Source organism: Strongylocentrotus purpuratus, unplaced genomic scaffold, assembly GCF_000002235.5.
Source record: "Strongylocentrotus purpuratus isolate Spur 01 unplaced genomic scaffold, Spur_5.0 spur5_scaffold_7, whole genome shotgun sequence".
Lineage (NCBI taxonomy): Eukaryota > Metazoa > Echinodermata > Echinoidea > Camarodonta > Strongylocentrotidae > Strongylocentrotus > Strongylocentrotus purpuratus.
This window is the reverse complement of record NW_022145613.1, coordinates 27,732,066-27,757,027: the sequence shown is the minus strand read 5'-3', so window position 1 is coordinate 27,757,027 and position 24,962 is coordinate 27,732,066. Positions and strand designations below refer to the sequence as shown.

General features: G+C 40.0%; 1 protein-coding gene across 1 annotated transcript; it reads left to right on the top strand.

The window, feature by feature from the left end:
• The first annotated feature begins 9,069 nt into the window (after positions 1-9,069).
• LOC575052 (carbonic anhydrase 14-like) lies at positions 9,070-17,680 on the top strand. The gene is made up of 4 exons (XM_030974790.1): positions 9,070-9,198; positions 14,214-14,315; positions 15,450-15,689; positions 17,435-17,680. The coding sequence occupies exons 2-4, from the start codon at positions 14,220-14,222 to the stop codon at positions 17,621-17,623; spliced, it is 525 nt and encodes a 174-aa protein (XP_030830650.1). The 5' UTR covers positions 9,070-9,198; positions 14,214-14,219; the 3' UTR covers positions 17,624-17,680.
• Positions 17,681-24,962: the final 7,282 nt, after the last annotated feature.

Here is a 24,962-nt window from a genome sequence, read left to right as displayed (position 1 = left end):
TCTTTTCCGTTCTTTTTCCAAAACTACAGATCTTTCCCTCTCACTTCCTATACATGTTTATTTTCTTTTTGGTCTTTATAGTGGGTCTATATTTTTAGTTCTTCTTTCCTGTCACTATATCTGTAAAAAAAATGTTCTGCTTCCTCTTCCAGTGCCCCTCGCCATGTTTCTTTTATCCCTTTTCTTTTACCCTAAGCCCCTTTTTTCTTACTTTATGATTACATGGTGTTTCTAAAACACCACAGTGACTTTCCCGTCATCATATACCCGGCACATGTATCGCACCCTCACCCTCCGCCCTATCTCTCTTAAACACACACATTTCTTGATCTATCTATCCCCACCTTTCAAACTACCCTCTCGATGAGGAGTGACGTGTCAATTTTAAGGCAAAGGTGAACAAAATGTATCATTACAACTTGCAGTGGTTTTATGGCACGTAAGGTAGAACCCCCTCCCCCCCCCCACTCATCGTTTTTAAAATATAAATTTCTGAATATACCACTAAATGTACCACATGACCCTATTTTTCATAAGTCGAAAATAATTGTTGACTTGCCTCTCGAACATTATCTGATAGTACGTGACAAAGTCTATATCTGTATTAATATGGTTATATGAATGTATAGGAATAATGTTAAGCCCCCATCACACCAAACTAGTTCTCACTACGTTCTGGAACCGTCCTAGAAAATCGTAAAACGGGTTGTGGTCGGGGTAGAATGTGTCAATAATGCCTTTAATACGATGCTAGTTCGTTCATAAACAGTCCTCATTACGTCCATCTCGTCTGTACCCCGTCCATATATATAGTTTATATCAAGCTCAGATCGGGTAAATTTGCCATTTCCAGGCAGTCCAGGCCCGTCCGTAATCAGTTTAAACTCCTTCTTAACTAGTATTCCCTCGTTCCCAATACGTACAAACCATTCTAACTAGTTCGCAAATTGTTCTAACTAGTTTGTAACCCGACCATACCGTCCACATACAGTTCAACTCGTCCCCATCTCGTTCTTAGTGCGTTCGAACGCGCTCCCAGAGCGTGTGCAATCCCATCCTGGCTCGAGGGCTAAACTAAACAGACCCAGCGCGTTCTCGCCATTCCTCATTCCCGTTCAACTGCAACGCTTCAAGCTGTGCAAATCAAGACTTTCAAGTGAAACCCCCATCACACTAGTTCTAACTTCGTTCTTGAAAATGTTGCCAAACGGGCTCAAACTGTGTGCAAACAGAGTGAACGTAGTAGCAACTGTGTACGATTTGTTTTGTATTATAGTTATACACAGTGTCACATTGGATGGACACTCAATATTTGACGAAAGTGATGAAACAAATATCTTTAAATATTTCAAAACGTTATGTTCGTGATACTGATTAACAAGAAAGGCACATGTAGTCAGGGGCGGCAATCCTGGGGGAACAGGGGGGGGGGGGGGGGGGGTCACGTCCCCCTCAATTTTTTGTTTTTGTTTCGTCCTCCCTGCAAATTTGAAAAAGTGCAAACTATAGCAAATACTGGCTAAAGACTACAACAAACTTGTAGGCTCTGGAGGGCCCGATAGTGCAGCGTTTAGACAAATCTTCTCGCTCGGTAGCTACGCTCTCTCGCATAATATTAAGTAAAGTGTTCAAGTAAATATTATAGAAAATTATTTTGTTAATACAACAAAAGTTAAAAACATGTGAGGGGTAGTCATTTTCTTTACCTTCACCCCACTCGTGGGGGGGTGCTTGGGGGCAGTTGTTTCCCTTAATAAAATTCAAACGTGATTTATTTCTAATTCGATACCAGTGATTGACAAATGTTGCTGAAATGGCATGGTTTTTTCCCTGAGCTTCCGGGGGCTCCTTTTGCTCATTAACCCACTGCTCCCTCGTCCCTCGCACCCCCCCCCCCGGGCCATGAAAAGAAATCGGCGCCTCTGCATGTAGTAACTAATTTTAAACCTAACTGTTATTATCATGATACTCTATGGGATCGGTTCACATAATAATGACAGCAATAAAGCTTCTATAGCAAATATGTTTCCGAGTCTTTGTAATAGTGACATAAAATATTCCCCTTTCAGGAAGTAAAAATCCATTGGAATCTAATCAATTATTTTCGGTCAAATTACTAGAAATTATGCTTCAAATCGCGCGAAATGTGTTTGAAAAGTCAATTTTCTTTTAACTTCTGAGGGGGTCGCACCCCCTCCCCCTCAGACACTTCGTTGTCCGCGCAACCACGGGACATCGCGCTAACGCACCATTTCACATTTAACTCCATTGTGTTCCCCCCCCCCCCCGCACATATTAAAAAGGATTGACGCCCATGCTGGCTGACAGCCTCCAGACGGCCGCCAAGAAGTGTTCTCTATAGAGCATCTCACAATGGATCAGATAAATATGACGAAAGGCACGATGGGTGACAAAGCTGTTTATCTTACATGATGTTGTGATTTCTATCTATCAAGAATATAAAAAAACTCATATTGTCACAAACATTTCATGAAAAGAGGTTAGAAAAATATTTTCCAACTTGAAGGGCAACATTCTATTATCTGCATGTATTATCCTGGCAAGCACATCGTTTCTGGCTCGCTTCGCTCACCAGAATTTACGGACTCCAGCAGCGCCAGGACCATCGATAAGAGGCTACTTATATTAACAAGCACAGTCGCGTACGCAACGGGTGGATTTGGGGGTTAATCCCCCTTAATTTATTTTAATTGTTACAAAAATATTAAAAAATATATATATATAAAGGGTTCCCCCAAGGCACATATCTGTATAATTCCCCCCCTCCCGCTTATTCAGCGGATGGTTGAGTCGTTGCGAAATTTTCGGCGATTTTCAAAAGTTAAAACACCCCCCCCCCCCGCCCTTGAAAAAATCCTACGTACGCCACTGAGCAAGCATTTATGCTTTCATAGCAGTCAGGTAAATAACCACCACCACTACCAGTTACGAAGCTGTTTATCTTACAGGAGGGCGTGATTTCTATCTATCAAGAATAACAAAAACTCATATTGTCACAATCATTTCATGAAAAGAGCTAAGCACAAATATGTTCAAAATTGAAGGGCAACATTTTATATATCTACATGTATTATCCTGGCTGGCGGCCTCCAGACGGCCGTCAATAAGTGTTCTTTATGACACATCTCCACAATGGATCGGATAAAAAGTACGAAAGGCAACATTGACTTACAAAGTTACGTTCATTGAGAAATCAAAGAAAACCTCCAGATTCTTTATCATGCTCTGGACAATATGAAATCCAAGAAGGCGGCAATTGTTGATCGCGTATATTTGTTCTTTATTAAGTTCATTCACACGATGATATATCATTTACTCATATTCATATGCTTAATATACATTAATGCAAAGATAACATCATATTGATGTACGTGTATATTCTTACAACGTGCTTTCGTTCAATTATGAAATCAATCATTTAAAAAAATAAAATAAAATTTGTAAATGATATCTATAAATGTATTTTCTTATCATATTTTGAATGGCCAAGAATATTATTTTGAAATTCTACATGTATAAATCAATTCTTGTATATTATGTGAACGATATTATTTGATAAAGGATCCATGTGGAAGGGAACAAATTATTAAATCATTCATTCATTAGATCTATTCATTAGAATAATCTTTATTTCTTTTAAGTTTTATTCAATAATTTGCATTATTACAGACATTCGTGCATAAGATATTGATTTAAATATTCATAGAGGATTTGCACCTTGGTGATTTACTCGATTGTTCAACTTAACGTTGAACTTTTAATTATGTACTACAATTTGTGTTTTTTGTGTTTTTTGGTGTGTGTGTTTTTTTTTTTTTTTTGGGGGGGGGGGGGGGCGGGCATTATTAGGTTTTTAGGCCTACTCCGCCCGCGTGCAAAAGAAAGGAAAAGTTACACGCATTGTTGTTAACTACCCACTTGCTACCTGCTGAAGTACATAAGGTGAATCGACAATATAACTTTACAGAAGGGAAGAGAGAGAGAGAGAGAGAGAGAGAGAGAGAGGGAGGGAGGAAAGGGGATAGAAGAGAGAGAGAGAGAGAGAGAGAGAGAGAGAGAGCGAGAACAACAAAAAAATCGGCACCGACGATTTGCCGCCCGCATGCGCAGTTGCAATTATTATGAATTATGGAGTTGGGGTCTGGTGACATTGATTGAAATCGATATCTGTGGACCGTGACGCATAGCACCTCTTACCTAAATTCATATATACTGACTGAATGTTATCTGCAGTTCATTCGCAGCTCCTCCCTCCATCCGAACCAAGAAACCCCCTTCCCATCTGGTAGAAGGACGACATCCCTTAACATCTGCCTGATATTCGTCGTCTTTGCCCAAGGGTATAAACAGGTGTAACTCATTTTTACGACGGTTCGTGACAAGATCCAATTTTTGGACCATTTTCTCCTTGGCTAGCGAAAAAGTTGAATACGTTTGAAGATGAAGTTCTTTGTATGCGTTGTTCTGTTTGCGGTGGTACCTGCTGTTTTTTGGTTACAGTAAGTGATACCTTTTTTAAAGTTTCATATTTTCAGCATAAACGTGATTGTGAATCGTGCATGTGGATCTGCTTACGACTGGCGGTTTATTTTTTGTCGTTGCTCTCTCTCTCTCTGTGGCGGTCATGTTGTCTCTCTGTTCTAGCCGTCTATGGACGTCACCATCAGCTCCACGCCTTAATAAAAAAGCGAAGTTTTCTGAAAGGTGCGTTTCTTTCCAGCATGGGGGTGAGCGGGAGGCACTTGGGTAACCTTTCAAAAAGTATAATGGAAACAAATAATATGCAATTTCTCTGTACTTTTGTCCAAAAAAACATACAAATCCAGCTAGATGTCGTCTCTTTTTGCACTGGGGAAGAGTAAAATAGCGAGTTTCGATCACACTTCGGCCACTCTCACTAGCTCTCACTCATTTCCTTGTGGTCAGACGGTTTTGGGGAAAGCGGCTAATGAATAATCCAATCACTAGCTTTCTTCTGGTATTAAACTTGTTTTGATTGATTGTATATTTTTGTCGGAATTTACTCATTCACATTATGGAACTACCTGCCCGATGAAGCTAGTGGCCATGACCACTGAACTAAAAAAAATATATCAAGCAAAAATGCTTATTTGTTCTATGCACGCAGGTAAGATTGAGCGGATGATACAGCGTTTCCATATGGGTCCTAAACAGTGGAATATGATTCCCCAAGTAATAAATAAATCACAATTCATATCTTTAACATCTTACTACTAAAAAATTATTAATCATTACAGTTGTTATTTTCTTTATATATTTGAACCCCCTTTTTTATTGTTTTGTTGTTTTCACTTTCTCTCGTATTATAAATAGTTGAAGTGTCTGTACTTTGGTTATTTTACTTAATTTATTGTTGTGATCTTATAATATTTTGTATTTCTTTTTGTTTGTTTTTTATTCTGTAATGGGCGATCCAACTTCACAGTTTTTCGCGACCTTCATGGAAAGCCAAGCATAACATTTGTAAAAACTTTGATTTTTATAAAATATTATTTCGAAATAAATTAAATTGAATTGGATTACCATCTAAATTGTTGACAATGTAAAATAAATCAAATTGCGCTTCTGGTGTAAAATTCACAATGTAAAAATGTATTTCAATAAAGAAGCAATAACATCAACCTGCATGTAATGGGTTCAATGCACAGCCATCATAAGTCCCTTCTTTGAAAAAATTCAATTCGGAGTGGGGATCCAGAAAAATACCCCTAAACGTATACAACGGCTCCTACAGCAGGATCTCGAAAAAGTACCCTTTTTCTCGAAAATGGCCCAAATTGACTCTTTTTTTTACCCCCTTCACGCGTCACCGTGCGGACCGCGTCCAATCTTTAAAAAAAAACACACCCCTTTATACGCGTTTTCTTGGTCACGCATGCTTATTTATATTTGACTGAGACCCCTGGGTTAACCCCTTTCTCCTCTAGCCATGCATCTCTGCCGAAACCATACTTTTCTTTGGACGTTACCTTTACCATTACCCGAGATTCTGAAAGAATACTGTAGACGAAGCAGTTCTCCATCCTTACCTCTTCTTCTCCCCAATACTTTCTGCCCATGCCCAATGTTATATACGTATACTTTCCAGTGTCACGAACATAACGTTTTGGTATATTTAAAGATATTTGTTCCATCACTTTCAATTGAAAGCTTTAACGGTAAACAATTCAATTCCCTGTTATATAATGTAGGCCAGGCAAGACCGTACAAACTAGGGGTTCGCGGGGTTCGCGCGAACCCCCTAAAACAAGTTTTTAAAAACAGGTTTAAAAAAAAAAAAAAAAAAAAAAAAAAAAAAAAAAAAAAAAATCATTTTTTTGTGGTTGAATTAGAGCTAAGAAAATTAGTAAGCATTAAAAGATAAAAAGTTCGGTTGTGCCACAAATGAGCCTCCCCCTCCCACAACCTAACAAAGGCGCCCTAGTGCAAGACACGTATGCGTACGTAATGTTGGGGGTAAGCCGACACCTTTTTTGGGGGGGAGTCCAAAAAAAAATCGCAACGACTCAGCCATCCGAAAAGTCGCTCAGTGGGGGGGGGGGGTGGTAGGCGGAATTTTTTTTTTTTTTTTTTTTTGGTCTCGAAATTTGAAAATTTGACATTTTGCTCCGTTGGGGGGGGGGGTAAGGTCACCTTTCTTAGGTCAGCCATGGGGGTAATTTTTTTTTTTTTTTTTTTTTTTTTAATTAAAAAAAAAAAAAAAAAAAAAAAAATCCAAAGGGGGGGGGTTTACACACATAAAATACCAAAGGGGGGGTTAACCCCCAAACACCCCCCCCCCCTGCGTACGCGTCTGCCTGCAAGTGTCAAAATAAGGGGGACCCGCTCCCTGGACCCTAAGGCAGGCTTCTGGATGCTCATCTGACCATTAATTATCAATGCCTAAAACCCCCTGCCAATAAGTGACCTGTCATTGTCACATATAAGGTATCAACATATGCTCACCTGGCCGTAATTAAATACCTAACCCCCTGAGCATCCGGGACTCCGCCCCTAGACACCACCATGGGCCCTAAGACGGGCCCCTGAATTGGTCATCTGACCATAATTAAATGCATAAAACCCCTGAGCTTTAAAGTGGGGTCCAGGGGCCAAGCCGCATAAACTTTATGTGGCTTGGCCCCTGGACCCCACCAGATGCCTTAAGACGGGCCCCTGAATGTTCATCTGACCATAATTAGTTGCCTAAACCCCTGAGCTTCATGGGCTCAGCCCCCTGCACATCGCGCTTATTGGTGACCTGCCAGTGTCACAAATAAGGTATATAGATATGCTCATCTGACTGTAATTAAATGCCTAAATACCCTGAGATTTCGGGGGCTCCTACCCCTGGACCCCACTAGGGGCCCTTAGACGGGCTTCTGAAAGTTCATCTGACCATAATTAGATAACTAAATCCTCTGAGCTTAATGGGGCTCAGCCCTCTGAACCACACCAGGGGCCCTAAGACGGGCCTCTCGGAAGTGGTCATCTGACCATAATTAAATGCCTAAAACTCTTGAGCTTCTTGGGCTCAACCCCCTGGACCCCACGCCAATTAGTGACCTGCCAGTGTCACAAATAAGGTATCTAAATACGCTTATCTGACCGTAATTAAATATCCAAACCCCTGAGTTCCACTAGCTTCGCTTGCTACGCTGTACCTGATCATTAATACCCCATATAAAAAACTTTCCGCGGGACCTGCATGAAACATGTTTTTGAAGTTTTGTTGTGAAAAATTTCATTCCTTAGCAAAACATTAGTATATGAATGGAATACAGATTTTCTATAATATTTACTTGTACATTTTGAAGGATATTATGCGAGAGAGCATAACAACCGATCGAGAAGATGTTTGTATTTGTAGTTGTCTAAACGCTGCACTCTTGCGCCCTCCAGAGCCTTTAGTCAGTATTTGCTATACATTTTTCGTGTGCACTTTTTCAAATTCGCCGGGGGGGGGGGGGGATGTTCCCCCGTCGCCCCCCGGATTGACGCCCCTGGTTCTCAATATAAGCAACATGTAAATTATACAAGTTTTGATTTGTCAATTACGCCATGTCAAGATGTATTGTCAGGCCACTCCAGCAAAGCATAGTAGTCAATGTTAATGCGTATTGACTATTATATACATCACTTTAGAAATCTAGCCATCTGATTAGTCGAAATTGGAGTCTTGATTTTAGCCATGCCGCCTACCAGTCAATAGTCTTTTAAAAAGTGCCCTCATACCCGCCTACCGGTCAATAGACTTTTTAAAAATGCGTTCATGCTGCGATCCCCATAGGTTTACGTGTAAAAAAAAATTGTGCGAGCGCGGCCACCATACAGTGCTTTTTTTCTGCGATTCCCAAATGATTGCAAATTTCAGTCATCTTTCCAGCGAAGATTAACAGATTACTACTACTACTACTACTACTACTTCTATTACTATCACTGCTACTAACTATTCTTCTGCTACTACTATCGAATTTCCAACGGTATGATAACATTGAAAACAATAAAGATTACGGTACAGCAATGTGAGTACGAGCAGAAGCTAACTGAATATAAATGATAATACGACAACCCACGTACTTGACTATGAACTATTTCTGTGGTTGTTCTTTGCAGGCTGGTCATACCTTACCCAAGATACCTGGCATCTCATATCGGGTAGCAACTGCAATGGTACCTCCCAGTCGCCCATCAATATCATCCCCAGCATCGCCACCACCACTGATCTCGGTCCCTTCGTGCTCGATGGCTATACCGACGAAAACAGTAACATGAATTTGGTAAACAGCGGGACTTTCAGTAAGGATAACAAAGTCAAATTACTATATTCTGATGAAAAACATGACTAAGTAATTATAAAGCAACACGACTCTGTCTTGATAAATAAAATTTCGATGAATAAAATGAATGTATAATGATGACCAGCATGACTATAAAATGACTATATTACGATGAATAAAATGACTACAAGCTGTAATAGCCATGAAAATGTAACCATTGTTTCCCCTCTTCTCCTCTCAATGTAGTACGCGTCGATCTTCATGATGAAGTGGAGTACAAGCTCTCTGGGGGCGGTCTTCATACTACCTACACAGCTGCTAAAATCATCTTCCACTGGGGTCTATCAATTCTCAAGGCTCAGGACATCAGATTGATGGCACCTCCTATCCTGCTGAGGTGAGTCATGTGCAGGGGCGTCGCCCATGACAGCGAGTGACCCCTTCTTTCTTTTTTCATTTCGATAAAATTTATAGTTCCAGGACGAACAAAGAAAAACATTAAATCATATTATTCTGTAGATAACGTCATTCACAGGTTTATTGTGACAATCCGTACAATTAAATGCCTAAATCCTCTGAGCTTCATGGTGCTCAGCCCCCTGAAACCAACCAGGGGCCTACATATATTGCTCCGATTGTCTTATTTTCGCTCGCTTGATCACTGCAGCCAGGCGCGTACACAGGGGGGGGTCTTTGGGGGGTTAAACCCCCCCCTTTGGTAATTTTTTGTGTGTAAACCCCCCCTAAATTTCTCTAAAAAAAAAACCCCCCCCCCCCCCCCCCCCCCCCCCCCCCCCCCCCCATCTTTGGATTTTTTTTTTTTTTTTTTTTTAAATTAAAAAAAAAAAAAAAAAAATTAAAAAAAAAAAAAAAAATTCCCATGGTTGACCTAAAAAGCTGACCTTACCCCCCCCCCCCACGGAGCAAAATGTCAAATTTTCAAATTTCGAGACCAAAAAAAAAAAAAAAATGTGTCCTCTTCCTTACAGTCCAAACGATAAATATGTGCCTTTAAAGGCCCGGTCACACAGAGGGGACGCATGGGGAACGCACGGCCAGCGCATTGGAAATTTTCAATTTGGGCCAGTGCGTTGTCGTGCGCCCAACTTTTGTCGAAGCTACAGCGAGCTGACACCAAATGCATAGCGTGTTGCTAGCGCGCTGAGCGCATACAGGGCGCATACAGACCGTACACAGAGCGCACATGATAACAACTTCCACGAATGCACAGCGTGTTGCTAGCGCGCTGGACGAGTGGTCACACATAGACGACGCAAGGCCCGCGCATTGGAAATCGGAAAAGGCCGTGTGCCTAACTTTTGTCATGATTTTGGAAAAGCTCGCGAGCTGACACAAAATGCACAGCGTGTAGCTAGCGCGCTGTGCGTATACAGGGCGTGTGCTCCGCGTATGTCTGGCGCTGGTCTAGCGCGCTCCACGCATGTCTGGCGTGCCTTTGGCGTGTACATTCATGCGTCGAGCTCGGCGCACGTTTTTGAGCATGCTCAAAAATTCCCAACGCACACAGCGAATGACGACGTTTGCATAGCGTGGGTCCAGCGCGCTCGACGAACGAGTAACGAGTGATGACGCACGCCTTGCGAACGACAACGCACTGGCCCAAATTGCAAATTTCCAATGCGCTGGCCGTGCGTCCCCCATGCGTCCCCTCTGTGTGACCGGGCCTTAACGAAGCAGGCGACAATCGGCGTAGCAGACGACACTTGATAGTAATTTTGTATGTGAGATTGCTTTGCTAAATATAAATTACTTTGTTAATAAATATCAACTAAAATTTCTTTTACATTTTTTTAAACCATCATTGATATTTAATAATTCATGAGTGATTAAAAGAAACATACCAAACTATATAATTATATGAAATACTTGGTGGCAATTAGGGGGGTTTGACGTGATGACCGATTGCACCCCTCTGTTAATAACCGAATAGTCCATGGTGTGTCATGAATATTCATGTTTTTGCTTACCTCGGCTAAATGTTTGCTTTTACTAAATTGAAAAATTACGGTGGGGGTTGGATGAAATGGACATAATAAAATAGGCAGAAGTGATCTATGATAATTCATGCTTTTTATGTTTCGTGTGCTCGACCTTTAATCTTCAAATCGCTTGGCAAACTGAGTCCAAAGTTAGACTTGTTTCACATGTGTATTATAGGCAATGACGAGCTTGCAACCTATTTTGAAAATTACGGTGGGTGAACTTTCAAAAGTCAATGAGACATGAGGGCTCCAATGAAAGAGCTAGTGATAACGTACGTCGGGGTGGATGTGCTTTTCGTTTAAACAAAAAATGAATTTTTAACGATTTTTTAAAAAACGTCCATAGGCTAACATGTTAGGCTGCTGACTCTGACCATGCTCTGACGATAGGGGGCGTTGTGAAATGAGACTAAACGGAGCAATATGAGACAGGCCTCTGAATTGGTCATCAGTTCTGACCATAATTAAATGCCTAAACCCACTGAGCTTCAACTCGGAGGCTCAGCCCCCTGAATATGTCATCTGACCATAACCAAATGCCTAAAACTCCTGAGCTTCTCGGGCTCAACCCCCTAGACCCCACGCCAATTAGTGACCTGCCACTCTGCCAGTGTCACAAATAAGGTATCTAAATACGCTTATCTGACCGTTATCAAATGCCTAAAACCCCTGAGCTTCCGGGGGCTTCGCCCCTTGACCCCGCTGGGGCAAAGCCCCTGGACGGTTGGACACCTTCATGGGGCTCAGCCTCCTAGACCCCCTGCCGGTTAGTGACCTGCCAGTGTCACAAATATGGTATCAAAATATGCGCATCTGACTGTCATGAAATGCCTAAAACCCCTGAGCTTCCGGGGGCTTCGCCCCTTGACCCCGCTGGGGCAAAGCCCCTGGACGGTTGGACACCACGCCAATTTACGCTCCATTCGCTGCGCTCGCTACGCTCTACCTGTTTGCTATTACTCCACTTTGAAAAAAAAAATCGTTCCGCGGTGCCTACATGTAACGTATAGTTGTAAAAGTGGTGGTGATGCAGATTTTGTTTCTACCCCAAACGTTTTTGCTCGTTACGCCACTGCCCCTGGAATGTCTGCCCCCCCCCCCCAATCCCAAACCGGTTCCGGTGCGCCTCAGGTAACAGGAGTGTGCAGTAGGTACATTGTGTACGTGAAGGTATATGTTTTTATGCTCTGGATATATGCACCATTCAAACCCCGCGGCTTGAGATAATTACTCAAAACTCAAAAGCCACCGGCCGGCGCGGCCACCAAGTAATGTTCAGATGACTGCTCTGTAATCGGATGATGGTGGGAACTATCACTCCCAAGGTGGTGTTCACACCGGCCGCTTTGTCACCCCCGAGGCGAAGCCGAGGGGGTGATAGAAGGGCCGGTGTGAAAACTACCAAGGGAGTGGTAGTTCCCACCATCATCCGTTTACAGAGCAGTCCATATTTGTTTTATACCTCATCCTGTTTATTGATTCATGATTAGGTCTAGCTGTAGGTCTAGATCTAGCTCTAAAAAACAGGAAACGAGATCAAGAGGAATTTACTCACCAGAATAAGAAAAATCCAACATCAAGTCCAAGGCAAGAGTATTGAATTCCTACGCGCTGCGCGTAACCGCGCGTGCGATTGCGGTAGCCTAGCAACTCAAAAAATGTGTGTGCGTAAAAGTCGCGGAGGGGTTAGGAGTTCTATCCCATGGTTTCATAGTAGCTATCGAACCCTCTGACGCAATGATACTTGATAGATCGAAATGCTCCTTGTCATGTGATATAGTTTTGACCAATCAGTGAATGACAATCTATGTATGAGGTATATAAACATAATTATTACCCGTATCAGACATCTTTGACTCGGGGCAATATGAGTCTATTTCGAGAAATTGTTGTATCTCCCTCAAGGCCAGTCCATATAACATAATTATGCGTTAGTCGAATTTCTACGACTCACACACAAGTCGAATATTTCCTAAGTCGACACATTTCACTCAGTCCTGAGAAGATCGACTTATACGCGAGGTTATCTGTATGAAAGGGTGACCAAAGTTCGCGGACATTTTAGAACATAATACAAAATGTGATATTCGAACTATGATTTCTCATATTCTACACAAATTTATTTATTTCAATTATTACCAAATGGATGGCAAAGTTTTTTTTACTACAGATTGGTTTTACTAGAAAATTTATCGTCGAAGGATTTCGGAGATATCGCGATCTAAAAATTCGATGTCCTATCGTTCGTGCGCGCTGCATCTAAAAAAGTCATAAAAACAACGAGACCTAACTTCACGCACGGGGGTTTACAGTTGATTTATCAAAAAGTGTGATCCATCAAAAATAAGGTAATATCATAATTTGCAAGGCAAGATATCATACAATCATTTAGTACCACTTTTTAATTACAATTTTGAGAAAAGCTGCTCTCAAATTGAAGATTTTCAGACCCTTATCGGTAAGTTGATCATTTTTCGGAACGGACGCAAAATATTGCAAAATTTGTCGATCTTTTGTCAATATTTTCGTAATTTCGTACCCAATTCCAAAGAAAATTTCACCTCCGGGTAATTTAATGTTCCTCTTTCCATTGGTGATATCAGATTTTAGTAATCTTACTGATTTTTTGAGATAGCGAACTTAGGTCACGCGCGAACTTTGGTCACACCACCATATGTCTTTTGTACACAAATTTTTGCTGATAACCTGACACTTTGAAGCGATATCATTTTGATTTTTTTTTTTTCATTGGAATTTTTTAGCCTTTTGTAGGCCTACCCCAAATTACAAGAATTCCTACATAATTGATCATGGGAATTGTGTTTCAAAGGTTCTTGTTTAAGGAATAGACCAAATACTGTTCAAATTTGGCAGAAGAAAAACACATGGCTAACATTTCATACTGGATAAATGAATATAATGTCAATGACAAAGCGACCTGTAGTGTCCATAACATGCTAAAGTCAAATGTAAAGTACTTAAAGTACAAGTCCACTCCAAAACGAACTTACTTTCAATAGCAGCAAAAAAAAATCAGACAAACCAATCAAAAGAAGTTTGAGCAAAATCGGATAACTAATAAGAAAGTTGTGAATTTTTTAAAAAGTATGTAAAGCTATGGAACAAGTGAAATCACCACACAAATTGCCAATTTTGTTATCAGTTTGTGACGATTTTTATATCAATAGTTTATCAAAATTCACATTTTTCATGATTTAACTGAAAAAATTACTCTACATTTAGTGCATCCACACATAATGTATATGTCTCTTCTGTTATTTTCCCCCTCATTTATTTTTTATTTTTTTAATTTACTGTATTGCCTATAATTGCCAGTGGGAAGCATATGTTAACGTAATGGACATATATAAATTATCAATTATTATTAATCCATTATTCATTTATTCAGTTGCACATGGTTCACTACGACAAGTCTAAATACGCCGATCTCGGCGCAGCTGTGACCAGCTTGCAATGGGATGCAATCACCGATCTGGTTGTGATGATTGAGGTAAGAGTGCCCCCTGTGTTCTTCTTTTTCTTCTTATTCTTCTACTGTTAATCTTCAATGGGCCATGCAGCTTACCACAAACATCGGTATGTAGATTACCAGTGGCTTATGCTTGGTTTACACCTAATCTTTGCGATTCTCCTACACATGGGAATATATTGTTGTTATAAGTCAACGCAAAGCGTAGCATCCCCTCGCAGGGTACAAATGGCCTATATATATATACACATCAGAACATTGGACTATACTATTATATTACTAGGCAAGGAAGTTAACCACATTTTCACATATATAATTAGGTGTTTTTGCATATTTAATGAGCTATGACCTTTCACCTTTGACCTACATACTCAGAAATCGATTACATGTACATGTATTTTGATACCATATGTACCTTCATCAAATTTCATTAAAATTTGACAAACATTACTCAAGTTATCGAATGGAAACCAGATTCACATATTTAATGAGCTATGACCTTTGACCTACATACTCGGAAATTGAACTTAGGCTGTGATTTGATACCATGAACCTTCATATCAAATTTCATTAAAATCTGTCACACAATACTAAAGTTATGGATCGGAAACCAGATTCGCATATTTAATGAGCTATGACCTTTGACCTAAATACTCCGAAATCGAACTTAGGTTGTGTTTTGATACCATGTACCTTCATATCAAATTTCATTAAAATCCGTCAAACATTACTGAAGATATCGATCGGAAACCAGATGTGTATTTTTTCGCATATTTAATGAGCTATTACCTTTAACCTTTGACCTACGTACTCCAAAATCGAACTTATCCTGCATTTTGATATCATGTACCTTCATATCAAATTTCATTAAAATTCGTCAAATATAACTGAAGTTAACAATCGAAAACCAAATTTGTTAGACGCACACACGGAAGGAAGGAAGAACGGAAGGACGGACGGCGGTGTTACTATATCCCCTCCGACTTCGTCGGCGAGGGGATAGTTATCATTAATAAGTCCGCGCTCTATTTCATGGTTTTAGTTTAAAGATTATTATTTAATCAATTTATTGTAATGTCGATCTTCATTTTATTTTTTTCAGTTCTAGAATTAGTCCTTGTAAAATAGTTTAGTTGTATTTCTTTCCCTATGAAGGTTGGCGAATCTAACCCTGCTTTCGATTCCGTCCTGAGTCACATCAGCCAGATCGCCAATTACTCCTCGGGCAACACTTCCCTGGGCCAGGGCAACCTCCCATCGTTCCCGATCCGTAGTTTCTTGCCAGTTGACCTGTCCAAGTTCTACCGTTACAATGGTTCCTCGCCGGCGCCCAACTGCTATGAGGTCGTCATCTGGAACGTCTTTAAAGACCCAATCTCTATCTCCCAGGCTCAGGTGAATGAGAGAATGGGGTCTCCGGGGGGGGGGGGGTGTACTTAGATGATGAAATTGTCATTTGGTCTACAACAAGTAGGTTGGATACCCATTTTGTATATTGCACGTCAACGATCCCTACTTTTTCCAACTTTGTACACCTCAGGATTATGTCAGTCTCCATCTTTCTTTTTATAAGGTTAGCTGAAAAATAGCATGATACTCTTAGTTTTAAATGTTTGAATGCTTCTACTAAAATGTTGAGTGTAAAATTTGAGTATCCACAAACTGTTACAGGAGAGGTACCCATCTGCCCCCACCCCACCCCCGGGGGCCGGGGGCAGAATACCTTGGCAGACCCGAGGCCTTTAGCCCCAGTGCAAGTTCCATCATTTTGTCGTTGTTGTTCTTCATTTAATATTCTCCTGAATGTAGATGACGTAAATAAAGTAGTAGTTTAGTAGTAGAAGTAAGGGTATATACTAGTAGTAGTAGCAGCAGCAGCAGCAGCAGTAGTAGTAGTAGTAGTAGTAGTAGTAGTAGTAGTAGTTCTAGTAGTAGGAGTAGTAGTAGTAGTAGAAGAAGAAGGAGAAGAAGAAGAAGAAGAAGAAGAAGAAAGAAGATAAAGAAGAAGAAAAAGAAAAAGAGAAGAAGAAGAAGAGAAGAAGAAGAGAGGAAGGTGAGAAGAAGAAGAAGATAAAGAAGAAGAAAAAGAAAAGAAGAAGAAGAAGAAGATGAAGAAGAAGAAGAGGAAGGTGAAGAAGAAGAAGAAGAAGTAGTGGTATAAGTAGTCGTAGCAGAAGTAGTAGTAGTTGTAAAAGTAGGAGTAGAAGAAAAAGAAGTAGTAGAAGTAGCAGTATTAAAAGTAATAGTAGGAGTAATAGTAGTAGTCAATGGCGGATCCAAGAGGGCCCGGGGGCCCCGACCCCTCCCCTGGGAAAAAACAGGTAAAAACACGCAAATTTTACCTTTATTTGGAGACGGGCCCCCTCCCCTAGGCGCCCAGGGGGGGGGGGGGGGGGGGGGGGGGGGGGGCGGGGGTTGTACGATTTTTAAATTTTCGAGGGCCGAAAAAAAAGTTAGTGCTCATTCAACCCCCTCACCCTCCTCCCCCCCCCCCCCCCCCCCCCACTGAGCGAATTATCGGCCGGAGCGATTTGCAAATTTTCGTTGGCTTAAAATAAAATAAAACAAATTATTGCTCCTACCCCCCCCCCCCCCCAACCCCTCCCCGCTTATTCAACGGCTAGGGCTGAGTCAGCGCTAAATATTACTTGAAAAATTGGACCAAAAGAAAAGAAAAAAATGTACCTCTTACCCCCCCCCCCCCCCCCCCCCCCCCCGCTCATTCACCGGCTGGCTATTTCGCCGATCAACATTTTTTCACAAATTACGACTTCCAATTTTAACATGTCTAACTTTTCGATTTGGAAATGACTAATTCTTGAAAGTTCGATAATGATGATAAGGCGAAATAAAATTTTTAAAATGTGTAAAGCGTTCTGTTTTTTTTTTTAAAATAGGAAGGAGGAGGCCCTTTTCAGTCGTGTTTTTCATGTTTGTTTTTTTCATAACAAAAAAAATTCAAAAAATATTCAAAAAAAAATTCTAATTAAAAATAAAAAAAATAAAAAAAAAAAAAAAATTTCAACAGAAAAAAATAGGAGGCGGCCCCCAAAAAGGAAGCGGGAGGGGACGCTAAATATGTATATTTTTTTAATGGCCTAAATTCGTGTTTTTTTTTTTTTTCTTCTTCTTTCTAACAGCTTGACATGTTCCGCACCGTGTACGGAGTCAATCTGAACGCACAAGGCAATTACAAAATGGTCGACAATTACCGCTACATCCAACCTCTGAATGGCCGCACAATCTACTACAGCAGTGCAGTTACCATCTCACCAATGAGGGCACTGTTTATCATGGCACTTGCAATTAGTTCAGCTAAAATTCTATAAACATGATTAGTTTAAAGGGCTTTAAACTAATCACCTGTACATACGACATCATTCACACACAGAAATTCGTTGTGATAGTTAATCGTGTCTGACACGGCCGGTAGTAGCAACTGCTCCGAAGATCAAGATTACATTAATCTTGATCTAAGGAGACACGAACGAACGATCGTTTCGTGATTAACTACTGCTCTTAAAATGCGCAGTAGTGCCATTGCGCATTGAAGGTCAGATTGTGGTCTGTTCCGGTTTTGGCAAAAACCGCGCGCCTGCTAGCAATTTGCGTTCACTATACCATGCTCTTTATCGTGGCCTGTTCCGTTATGTTTTTCGTTGTTTTCTATCATTTTCTCTTTCTGTCTTTCCTTATGTTATTCTTTGGTTCTTCCTTCTATTCTTATGTTATTCTTTGTTTTTTTCCCTCTATCACCTTTTCTTATATGTTATTCTTTGTTTTTATAATTCCGTCACTTTCTCTTTTTTTTGTTTTTTTTGTTTCTTCCTTCTATTCTTATGTTATTCTTTTTTTCTTCCTTCTATCACTTTTTCGTATGTAATTCTTTGTTTTAATCATTCTATCACTTTCTCTTTCTGTCTTTCCTTATGTTATTCTTTGTTTCTTCCTTCTGTCACCTTCTCTTATGTTATTCTTTTTTTTATTTATAATTCTATCACTTTCTCTTATGTTATTCTTTGTTTCTTCCTTCCATTCTTATGTTATTCTTTTTTGTTTTCCTTCTGTCACCATTTCTTATGTAATTCTTTGTTTTATTATTGCGATCTATGCTCAAAACAGCAGTCGACAGTCGGCCGTAAACAATTCCAGAAAGCGCGTTCCGAAGTTGACCTATACTTCCTGGGTCAAACTGCGCAGTGTGATGCGCAGTGACTGGGCCTGAAATGAGCTAGAATCAGAGTTAATGGAAAATCGCTTGAACGATTTCCCGCAGTGACATTGTTTTGTAAAGGCGTTTTGATTTGTGATTCATGTTTGTGATTCTAGCTTCGAAAAATCGTTTAAACGCAAGAGGTTATAGTTCAAACTTTCAGTTCAGGGTTCTTATTATGTAAAAAAAGATTGAACTGATAAATACGTATAATCTATACATAATGTATATATATGCTTCTTAACATCACGGGACCACTTGAACTGAACTAATGAAGCATGCAAATATGAATTTAATCTTGGTGTGTGTTTCTTCTAAACAAAGTTTTTACAAAATTCGTAGTAGTCATTTTGTTTGTATATTGCAAATTGTGCTGGTATTCAAGCAGATAACATCAATTCGAGATGGAGGATTGATTGTTTAACAGACCTTCATGTGGAGGTGTCTTGGTAATGTGGTTCATTCGCTTGACACTCAATCCAAGGGTTGAGGGTTCGAATCCCATTAGAATGCGAAAGTCATTGTACATTGCTCAGCATTGTGAACATCTGTACAATGACGCTTGGCTGGAATGCGAGCGGACATGCCTGAATCTGATGACTAGGGTAATAATATTTCTTTAAATCGCTTAGAGACGTCGTAGATGTGCTGTACCTAAAGGGTACATGACACTATGACCATGACTGACAAAGAAAGCGGACAAAATATACAGTTCCTCAGGTAGACAAATTGATGTGGGCCCTGCTTGCTAAGTAATATTTGCTTAAGAGATTTGATCATAATTATGAGTATTCAACAAAATTCTTTTCAGTAAAAAAAATTATTTCAGAAAATCCTTTAAAAAGATTATAATAATCATTTCTGTTGTGTTGTAAAACATTCTTAATCAAAATATTCTAGTTCACAAAATATTGAAGTAATAAATACTTTTTGTTTAAGATAAGATTTTGCTGTTTGTGCCATAGCATTATTTAGGGTTATTGATTGTGTAGGATTGTCCTAAAATGTTGTGTAAATTTTTGAATCCCTTATATGATTTTTTTTTCTTCATTAAGTAAGTTTGCTTGTAAAGTTTTGGTCTTGAAAGCTATAGAAATTTATTAACTTTTATCGAGATTCGGTTGCCAGTCTCAGTCGATCCCAAAATTGTTACTCGATTAAGACAGTGTTTATGATGCAACCCCTAAATGAGAGAAAAATGAGATTGGGATATAAAAAACGAATTTCATGATAGCGATAATACTACCAAAATACACCTCCTTAAAGAGAGAGAGAGGGGTAGGGGTAGAGAGAGAGAGAGAGAGAGAGGGGTAGGGGTAGAGAGAGTAGAGAGAGAGAGAGAGAGGGAGAGAGAGAGAGAGAGAGAGAGGGGAGGGGTAGAGAGAGAGAGGGGGGGTAGGGGTAGAGAGAGTAGAGAGAGAGAGAGAGAGAGAAAAAGAAAAGCTGCGACACACATACACGAATGCATGTACATTGTTGCCCATATATAGAGAGAGTTATAATATGTTTTCTTACCTTTTTTCTATGAGGGCATTCTGATAATTATAGTTTACTCTTGTAGATAAAGTTGTTATCCTTTCAGAACTTTGAAGATCAATTTAAAGAGTCAATGAGAAAGGTAAGTAGGGTTCTGAAAAATCAATAAACGTTATCTTTTAAAAATAAGCCATATTGTCGCAATCACATCATGAAAAGAGGTAAGCAACAAATAGTCCAACTTCATGGGTAACAGTGGGCTATAAACAGAAAGACAGTGAACGGAGGCTAGAGGAGTAAGAAACTGTAAATTAGAGAGACCACGTGAGAGAAAGGCACGAAGGGGTGAAGAGTTAGAAGAAAGAAGAGAGTAGGAGAGAGAGAATAATATACAGGAGAAACGAAAACAAAAACTTTATTTAAAGAATGCATTACAATAGATATGGGAAGGGGAGGGCTCGTGTGCTGAACACAAGCTGTCGCTTCATATTACCGGTTGCATTAATACAGAATTTAGAAGGAGAATTTAGTATACAAATCCCATTTCCCCTCGCAAGATAGCAAACAAAGCCCCGCCTTCACCCATGCAGAGTTTTCTGGCGATGGGCCATAGTTACGTTGAAACAATAGCTGAGGTGTACCAAGTTAAGAGGCGCAGCATTCCCCCCCCCCCCCCCGTAAATTATTGGCAATATAACATTTTGGAAGATCCCCCTTAAAAAAGTGATTCCATTACTGTATGAATCAGAGTCATGTTGTAAACTTACATACTTCGTCCCTCCTGAGGCAGAGGTCTGGATATGCCACCGATTTTATGTGTGTTCTTTATCTATATAAACATTGAACCGTTTTCTTCGCTCATGGTCAATATTTGAATTCGTATGAGAATTTCGCGTTTGATAATGTACTAGAAATTGAATTCATTGTTAAGATGTGAAGCACGTGAAAAGGTCGCGATCGCCTCTTTTCCGTTCTTTCTTCAAAACTACAGATCTTTCCCTCGCACTCTATAATGTTCTTGTTGGTCTTTGTGGTAGGTCTTTAAGTTTAGTTCTTCTTTTCTGTATCACTATATCTGTAAATTAATTGTCTGCTTCCTCTTCCACTGCCCCTCGCCATGTTTATTTTCTTCTTCTTTTACTCACTGGCACCCCTAATCCCCTTCTTTCTTACTTTATGATTACATGGTGTTTAAAAAACACCACAGTGTCTCTCTCGCAATCTATACCCGGCACATGACAGTGTATCGCCCCCGACATACTACGAACATAATTTTACCGTACCTCGATCCTATTTATACTTTATATGATATTTTATATAGTTTCATTTTTTTAAACCAAATACAGCCATAACTTACAAGTTGCCTTTTTTGTGTTGTCTTATACACAGCGTCACACTGGTTGGACACTCAATATTTGACGAAAGTGATGAAACAAATACCTTTAAATATACCAAAACGTTATATTAGTGCTAAGTACATGTAGTCAGGGGCAGCAATCCCGGGGGACGGGACTGGGGAGGGGGTAACGTCCCCCTCAATTTTTCGTTTTTGTATCGTCCCCCCCCCCCCCCTCCCCCGGAAAATTTGAAAAAATGCAAAAAAAGGGTATAGCAGATACTGACTAAAGACTGCAACAAACTTTTAAGCTCTGGAGGGCCCAAGAGTGCAGCGTTTAGACAAATAAAATTCTTCTCGCTCGGTAGCTACACTCCCTCGCATAATATTAAGTAAAGTGTTCAAGTAAATATTGTAGAAAAGTGAAGTGTGAAAAAAGAAAATGCTTGTTTTTATACTATAATTTTGCTAAGGAATAAAATTTGTTAATACAACAAAAGTTCAAAAACCTGTGAGGGGGTAGTCACTTCCGTCACCTTCACCCCACTCGTTTACTATGCTACCTCGCACTGGCGTAGTGATGGAGGGGGAGGCTTGGGGGCAGTTATTCCCCCTAATACAATTCAAACGCGATTTATTTCTAATACGATACCAGTGTTTTACAAATGTTGCTGAAATAGCATGGTTTTTACCTGAGCTTTTATAAGGCATAAGTGACCTGCATGCCAGTGTCACAAATAAGGTATTCAAATTGCTCATTCGACATTAATTAAATGTCTAAAACCCCTGAGCTTCCGAGGCTCCGTTCCATGGACTATACCAGGGGCCCTATAAGGCGGGCCCCTGGATGCTCATCTGACCGTTAGTCAATACCTAAAACCCCTGAGCTTCCGGGGCTCCATTCCATGGACCCTACCAGGGGCCCTAAGGCGGGCCCCTGGATGCTCATCAGACCGTTAGTCAATACCTAAAACCCCTGAGCTTCATGGGGCTACGCCCCTTGACCCTTGCCGGGCTTTGCCCCTGAACCCCTCGCCAATTTACGCTCCACTTGCTTCGTTCTCTTTGCTCTACCTGATCTTAAATACTTTAGCCCCCTTCCACTTTGAAAAATGTTCCGCGGAGCCTGCATGTAACGTGTAAGAGTGGGGCTGATGCGGATTTTTGGCTCATTAACCCACTGCTCCCTCGTCCATCGCATTTCGTCGTCCCCCCCCCCCGGCCATGAAAAGAAATCGCCGCCCCTGCATGTAGTAACTAATTTTAAACCTAACTGTTATTATTAAGATACTCCATGGAATCAGTTCACATATTAATGACAGTAATAAAGCTTCTATAGCAAAGATATTTCCGAGTCTTTGTAATAGTGACATAAGATATTCCCCTTTCAGGAAGAAAAAAATCCATTGGAATCTATTCAATGATTTTTGTTAAAATATTACTAGAAAGTATGCACCAAATCGCACCAAATGTGTTTGAAAATTCAATTTTCTTTTAACTTGTGAGGGAGCCATATCCCCCCAAAGACATCCCACTGTCCGTGTAAGCACGGGACGTCGCGCTTACGGGCCACTTCATATTTAACTCCATTGAGCCCCCCCCCCCCCTCACATAATATTAACAAGGATTGACGCCCATCATGCTGGCTGACGGCCTTCAGACGGCCGCCAAGAAGTTTCTTTTACAGTACAACTCCACAATGGATCAGATAAATATGACGAAAGGCACGATGAGTTACGAAGCTGTTTATCTAACATGATGTTGTGATTTCTATCTATCGAGAATAAAAAGTCATATTGTCACAATCATTTCATGAAAAGAGGTAAGAAAAATATTTTCCAATTTGAAGGGCAACATTCTATATATCTACATGTATAATTCTGGCTGGCGGCCTCCAGACGGCCGTCAAGGAAGACAGTGTTCTCTAATCTCTATATCACTACACCTCCACAATGAATCAGATAAAAATGACAAAAGGCAACATTGGTCGGTCCTCTGGTTGCTTATTAACTTGCATTTATGCTTTCTTAGCAGTCAGGTAAAATAACCACCACCACCACTACCAGTTACGAAGCTGTTTATCTTACAAGATGTTGTGATTTTTTATCTATCAAGAATAAAAAAATCATATTGTCAAAATCTTTTCATGAAAAGGGGTAAGACAAATATTTTCGTACTTGAAGGGCAACATTCTATATATCTACATGTATTATCCTAGCTGGCGGCCTCCAGACGGCCGTGAAGAACTGTTCTCTATGACACATCTCCACAATGGATCAAATAAAAATGTCGAAAGGCAACATTGACTTACGAAGTTACGTTCATTGAGAATTCAAAGAAAACCTCCAGATTCTTCGTCATGCTCTGGACAATAGGGACTTTGAGATTTGCACGACGAGAACGTGGACTGCTCGTGTGTCATCCTTTAAGGCAATGAGACGTCACTGCCAGTGTCTTAAAAGGACGTCAAATTGCCTTATAAGGATGTCACACGTCGCAGTCCACGTTCTAGTCGTGTAAATCTAAACGTCCCTATTATGAAACTAAGAAGGCGGTGATTGTTGATCACGTATACTTGTTCTTTCTTAAGTTCATTCATACAATGATAATTCATTTACTCATATTCGTATGCATTTATACATTAATGCAAAGTTAACATCATATCGATGTACACTGTTGGTCATAATGGTGGAATAATTATTTTTACCCCAATTTATGGAATGATTTGGACAACGATTTGTTCCTAATAGATCTAGATAATCAGATTTTATTGAATTATAATTTGTGAGTGTTTGTTTTGCGTGACTGATAAAGCATGTATGTGCTACTATGCTAATCAACTAGTGGACCTACGTCCGTAAGTCATAAATGACAGTAATGAGGATTAATGCCCAATAAAAATCCTCTATGTGGGCATGCCTTGAACCATAATGCATGGCCCTACAGAGCAATTTTTCCTGTTGGGGACCGGGGGAAAATGCAATTAATTATTGATAATTTATTGCATTTTCTTTGTCTTTTGTATTTGTGGGGGCGGCGACGTACCCTAGCCCCCGCTGCGTACAGCCATGATTCATTGGCTAAGCAATGGCCTCGTTACTGTGAGGCCCCAAAATAAAAACCGTGTCGATCAGCTATAGTAGTGTCCCTTTGTGAGGCATTCATCCTCATTACTGTCAGTTATTCATTAAGGACGTAGGTCCCCTAGTTGATTAACATAGCAGCACACTCATGTTTTAGCAGTCACGCGAAGCAAATACTCGCAAATTATTATCCAATAAAATTTGAAAATGTATACTATTAACTAGATCTATTAGGAATAAATCATTGTCAAAATCATTCCATAAATTATTATGGTAAAAATAATTATTCCACCTTTATGACCAACAATGTACATGTATATTCTTACAACATGCATTCAGTCAGTTATTAATGCATTTATTCATCAGATATATTTATTCGTATAATCTTTTTTTCGTTTATTCAATAATTTGCATTCGTACAGACATTCGTGCATCACATATTAATTTACATATTCATAGAAGATTTGCACCTTGGTGATTTATTTGATTGGTCAATTGAAATTTTAACGATGTCACACAATTATTTTTTGTTTGTGAGGGGGGGGGGGGGCTTATTAGAT

Excerpts from the sequence above, each read along its gene's own strand:
- LOC575052 (XM_030974790.1), top strand. The coding sequence starts at position 14,220 with ATGGTTCACTACGACAAGTCTAAATACGCCGATCTCGGCGCAGCTGTG. Across the intron at positions 14,316-15,449 it reads ATCTGGTTGTGATGATTGAG|GTTGGCGAATCTAACCCTGC; the intron begins GTAAGAGTGCCC and ends TTCCCTATGAAG. Across the intron at positions 15,690-17,434 it reads TCTCTATCTCCCAGGCTCAG|CTTGACATGTTCCGCACCGT; the intron begins GTGAATGAGAGA and ends TCTTTCTAACAG.